Raw genomic sequence first — 5,405 nt, forward strand, 5'->3', positions numbered from 1 at the left:
TAAATATGTTTTTAGAACACATATTAACAAAATCTTTCAAAAATGTCAAAATGCAAACAATGAAGTCTATCTTCGTGACATAATCAATTAATAGTAAAATATAGGATCATATTATACAAAATATTCACATACAAAAATTCATTTCTGGTATAAATATTCACTACAACAGAAGCAGAAAATAGTGACAGATTATTAGTGTCTGTTTTGATAGCCGCCACAATTTGCCAATTTAACGGCGATTTTGAGAAGAGCAGTTGTATGATTTGATTTGCAGCAATTTTTACAAACCCGCTGCTAACCTGACTCTTTTAATCCATCAAGGGTTCGGCTTCAACTTGCCCTCTTTCTGTTTCATTCTATTTTTCACTTTTCTGTATCTACTCATTCCTCGACTTCTCTCGCCATCGTCCCTGGTCATTATCTACTTCGACCTTCGTCCCGAAATTTTATCGGCGCTGCTTCTGCCGATGTCGAGCTCCTCTGTTTCGTCTCTTCCTCCGGATCTGCTCACCATCTCATTCTACGTGTGCATTGTTCGAATCTGCTGTAGATGCATGAGCGTCCTGCTTCTGTCGCCTCCAGTTTATGTCGCCGCCAGCCTTTCACCGTCACCATCCATCACTGGTTCTACTCTTTCTTCCTTTCTTTGTTTGTTTGGGTATTCGTTTTCTTATTTTGTCTTCTTTTTTCTCCTAGGTCATTGATTTCATTTTTTTTTTACATTGCTGGAGCAGCAAAACGAGGTGAATTCTTGAAATTTGTCTAATTATACTAGCTAATTGTGTTTGTTACAAGTCCAATTTTTATTTTAGCTAATTGATTTTTGTCTAATTTTACTATGAAATCCATTGCTCCATGAGCCTCCCAAATCTTGTTAACCCTAACCCTTACTCCATGAGCTTCGATTGTCGCTGCTTCTACTGGCCTTGACCCCGAAGCAGTGCTCCCTTGCAAATTTCTTCCGCCAAATCTGCTCTATCTGTGGTTTGAATTTGCTGCAACTGTACGAGTTTCTTGCCACAGTCGCTTTCGGTCTCCGTTGCCACCACCACCATCTCAGGTTCTTCTCCTTCTTTGTTTTTTTTCTTTACTTGGGTTTTGTTTTCTTCTTCACCTTTTTATATGAGATTTTGAGTGCTAAAGACTTCTTTTTTTTTAATCTCTATTAAACATGCAGCATTTTTGTACTTATTTTGATTGCGTAAGCATTAGAAAAAAAGTGAGATTTTTTTAATTTTCATTTGTTTTTTTTTCACTTGTTTTCTTCTCAAATCTGCTGAAAATGGTATTGATGATAGTGAAGATGAATATTTTGATGATGATAACTATGCTGATTAAATCATTTGATTGAGTGTAAGGGATATAGTAATATACTCTTATTGTATATGATGAAAGAGGTGATTTAGAAATATGATTATTCAAAAATATTTGATGGTGCTTGTTCGCATTTGGACCTTGGTTTTGTGCTATTTGGAAAGTGTTAAAAGCTATAATTGGAAGAAAAAAGAGTAGTTCTCCTGCTATCTATAATGGCTCATTATTTTTTATATTGCTGCTGCTCCTGCTCTGTGTGTGTGTGTGTGTTTGTGTGTGTGTGTGTGTGTGTGTGTGTGTATGTGAGTTGCTTCGTTTGAGTCCTCATGGAAATAATGATATAGTTTTATTTGGTTTTCATTTGCTTTTCCAGCTACAAAGGTATAATCATTGATCATTAATCATTAATTATTTACACTAGAGACTATATGAAAACAAAATTGTATTGGATTATTTTGTATTAACTTCTTATGATGGAAACCCGTTTTCAGCTAAAAGTATACAATAATATCTATTAGTAAAAGAAAAATATTATGTGTATATGGGATGTGCAAGATATGTTGTGCGTAGTACATCATGAAGACTCACATCATTTACCATTGAATGGGGTGTGCATCTAGACCAAATAGGATTCTCTAGCGGTGGATGATGTATGAATTGTTATGGTCCTATAAGGTTGTCTTAACATTATCTGGAAGATGAGAGGAAAAGATTGATGATTTGTTGAGAAAATTGTTTATGTTCAAGTAAATGACCATTGAATTTGGTTTAAATTTCTGGCCTGCTTATAGAAATTGATCAGTGCCTCATTGAAGCAGCAAAAGAAACTACAGAATATTTCCCTTCACATGCTCCCTCTCAATTGCCCGATAGGGTGACAGTTTCAGATTCAAATACTAGTAGATGGTAATTACACTTTTTTTTTAACCTTGCTGTTATGTGCAATAATTTATTGTGAATTTGGATATATTTATATAATATAAACATTCCTGTTGTGCTGAATTCTAGTCTTGTTCCTCAGTTTGCTACCTAAATTTTTTGTATAAGACCCTAGATTTGAGGCTTTGAATTTGAAGGTTAATGAGGAGCCTGCTCCATTACCTAAGGTAAATGAAATATGTTATTGGTGCAGCTGCAGACATTATTTTCTTCATTCCTCCCAACTTTTCCCTATTTAGTATTTAAAACAGCACAAGTGATTAACAATTTGATTAACAGACATAAGAAGTCATGAGGTTCTATAACTTAACTCGTGTCTGTTTTCATATAGCTTGTGCCTGTACCCCTTCTTCCCTCCCTATAGTATATGGTGTTTTACTTGCTAATTCTTCTGCTACTTTTTTAAACTTGTGGTAGATTTAAATAGTTTTTGTAACTTTCTTAGTCAATTTTATTGTTTGCTTTACTTATAGTACTTATTTATTTATTGCTTCTTTGCCTTTGCATATCAAGAAGACTATTATAGTGAGTGTAATTGGGCTGCCTAATGTTGGCAAGAGTAGTCTTATTAATAGCTTGAAAAGAGCTCATGTTGTTAATGTTGGTGCTACTCCTGGATTAACAAGATCAATGCAAGAGGTTCAATTGGACAAAAACATTAAGTTGCTAGACTGTCCTGGTGTTGTCATGCTTAAATCACTAGAAAATGATGCTTCTGTAGCTCTACTGAATTGCAAGAGAATTGAGAAGTTAGATGATCCAATTAGCCTAGGTATGCAAACAGCTTTTTCCTTTTTTTCAAGATTTCTCCAATTTGCTCAATTGATTGATAGAGACATAAGAGTTATAAACATCTGCTATCGATACTATTAATTAGACTTGAGAAATTTGGTGTGCTTGAGCCAAAGTTGAGAGGATGCTTGGTGTGTATTAAGACTTGTCTTAGTGAACTTATTTCTGTTCTTGAACCTATGTTGGTACTAAAAGGATTAGAATACTGTTTTTTTTTTTCTTTTTAAATTTATCTTTTACTTTAATCTCTCTGGCATAGTTTCGTCAAATAACCTGTTTTATAGACTCAGACCCAATCAAAGAAAATCCCAATATTTAGGGGGGTGTGTCTCTTTTAAAAATCACAGCAAAAATTTGCCGTACACATTTAATCATAGTAAATGTGCCAGGATGATAAGTTGGTTTGTTGTAGTAAAGTACCCATTTACTGATGGTATGCAAAGATCTTTTTGAAAATTGTGTGGATATATATATATATATTTCATGAATGTAGTAATGGTAAAATGGTTGTTGCTTTGTTTTGTGTGAGATGCGTCATGCCAAAAGCAGGCCTCACTTGAATATATAAAAAATAAATAAAAATTCTTCTAAAAATTTGGAAAATAAATGAAACTTAAACGTTTTGAAGATTTAAGGAGTGTTTTGTTTGAAAAATAAATTAAAGTAGAGATTTGAGAATTCATTCTTTGTTTCTCAGGATATAATCTCTGTATGCAGACTCATCGTTCATGTATTATCTCAGGAACAATGAATGCCCTGTTTGCCGAACACATTGTGCCAGTCGTCGTTCTTTGAGAGATGATCCGAAATATGATGTCCTTTATTGCTGTTTTATATCCAGATATTGAGAAGTATGAGGTGGAAAGTGAAGAATTCAGTAGTGCTATCTTTAGATTTTTGTAATCCGTTGAGTTCTGAAGATTATGTTTATATAGATGTTTTGTTGATGTGTTAAGTTAGCATTTTGTCTTTCTTTTGTTAATTATTACTATGTAGATAAAATTCACAACCTTTCTAGTGTATGTAGGTATTTCACCTATAAAAAGAGGGTTATTTCAAAGTGCTTTGACTTTCAGAAATTTTTTTTATAATCTTATATAGTAGATTGTGGCAGTTTCAAACTACCACAATTTTCTTTAAACCAGCATGCAGGATAGCAACGTTAAAAACTGCCACAATTTTTTGAAAAAACCTATTTACTAAATAGTGGCGGTTCTGCGACCGTCACAAAATCAGTTATCTGATTTGCAACAGTTTTCTCGTAGTTTTTCAGAACCGCCGCAAAATCAAATCTCCATCCTTTAATAGACAACGCTTGTGGAATCATTGGAATTTCATTTTGCGGCAGTATAAAACTGCTGCAAATCTCTAAAATAACTGTCGCTATTCGATGTGTCTCTTGTAGTGATTGTCTTGAAGCTCTTGTTTCTTTTCTCAAAAATTCCCCTCCTAAAAGTGAGATAAGCCTCAAAGTAGTCCCTGAAGTTGCACTCGAGCCTCAAAGTGATTCTTGAAATTAATAATTCCTCAAATTCGTCCCCGAAATTGCACTCCGGGACTCATAGTAGTCCCTGAGACATTTTCCGTTCATCAGAACCTTAAAACGACGTCGTTTTGAACCAAAAAAATTAAAAAAAAAAGGTGCAGCGTAGACCCCCCAATTCGAACCAAAAAAAAGAAAAAAAAAAAGAAAGTGTAGCGTAGAACCACCCCCTCCCCTCTCAATTCCCAATCTGTTCCATCCCATCCCCATCTCCAATCGTCCCCTTCCCCCTTCGGGTTGGTTCTACGCTAGGCTTCTTTTTTTTTTTTTGCTTTTTTCTTTTTTTTGGTTCGAATTAGGGGTCTACGCTGCACCCTTTTTTATTTTTTTTTTGTTCAAAATAACGTCGTTTTAAGGTTTTGATGAACGGAAAATTCCTCAGGGACTACTATAAGTCTCGAAGTACAATTTAGGGGACGAATTTAAAGAATTATTAATTTTAGAAATCACTTTGAGGCTCAAATACAACTTCAAAAACTACTTTGAGACTTATCTTCCTAAAAGTTGGAGACCTCATATATTTAAAGGTGAAAGTGATGAGATAGAAGCTGCGTGTGGCTCGTACAATTGGAACAATGATATGCGTATGGGCATATGCCACACCTTAGCTTGTCTCTTCCCAATGTAACCTTTCACACATTAAAAAAAAACCACTTCCATTAATGGAGCATGCAATAAATGAGTGTATAATAATGTTTGTATTTTGGTTAGCTATATTTTTTATATTAAAAATTTTTACTTTTTTTTTCAACATTTATTAATCACTTTTTATACGAAAACAAAAAAGTATACGTATGAATTTAATTTTGATTTATAG

At 34.0% G+C, this 5,405-nt stretch overlaps 1 protein-coding gene across 1 annotated transcript; it reads left to right on the top strand.

Annotated features, from left to right (window-relative positions):
- On the top strand, positions 468-3,948 carry LOC110271899 (large subunit GTPase 1-like). Its single transcript, XM_021123556.1, has 5 exons — positions 468-658; positions 1,688-1,695; positions 2,106-2,220; positions 2,727-3,025; positions 3,887-3,948. The coding sequence occupies exons 1-5, from the start codon at positions 468-470 to the stop codon at positions 3,946-3,948; spliced, it is 675 nt and encodes a 224-aa protein (XP_020979215.1).

This window comes from Arachis ipaensis, chromosome B05 (genome assembly GCF_000816755.2).
Source record: "Arachis ipaensis cultivar K30076 chromosome B05, Araip1.1, whole genome shotgun sequence".
Classification (NCBI taxonomy): Eukaryota; Viridiplantae; Streptophyta; class Magnoliopsida; order Fabales; family Fabaceae; genus Arachis; species Arachis ipaensis.

What these genes read in the sequence shown, in the direction of transcription:
- LOC110271899 (XM_021123556.1), top strand. Translation starts at nt 468, where the DNA reads ATGTCGAGCTCCTCTGTTTCGTCTCTTCCTCCGGATCTGCTCACCATC. An exon ending in GATTCAAATACTAGTAGATG is followed by an intron (nt 2,221 to 2,726) that starts GTAATTACACTT and finishes CTTTACTTATAG; the next exon opens with TACTTATTTATTTATTGCTT. An exon ending in AGATGATCCAATTAGCCTAG is followed by an intron (nt 3,026 to 3,886) that starts GTATGCAAACAG and finishes TTTTATATCCAG; the next exon opens with ATATTGAGAAGTATGAGGTG.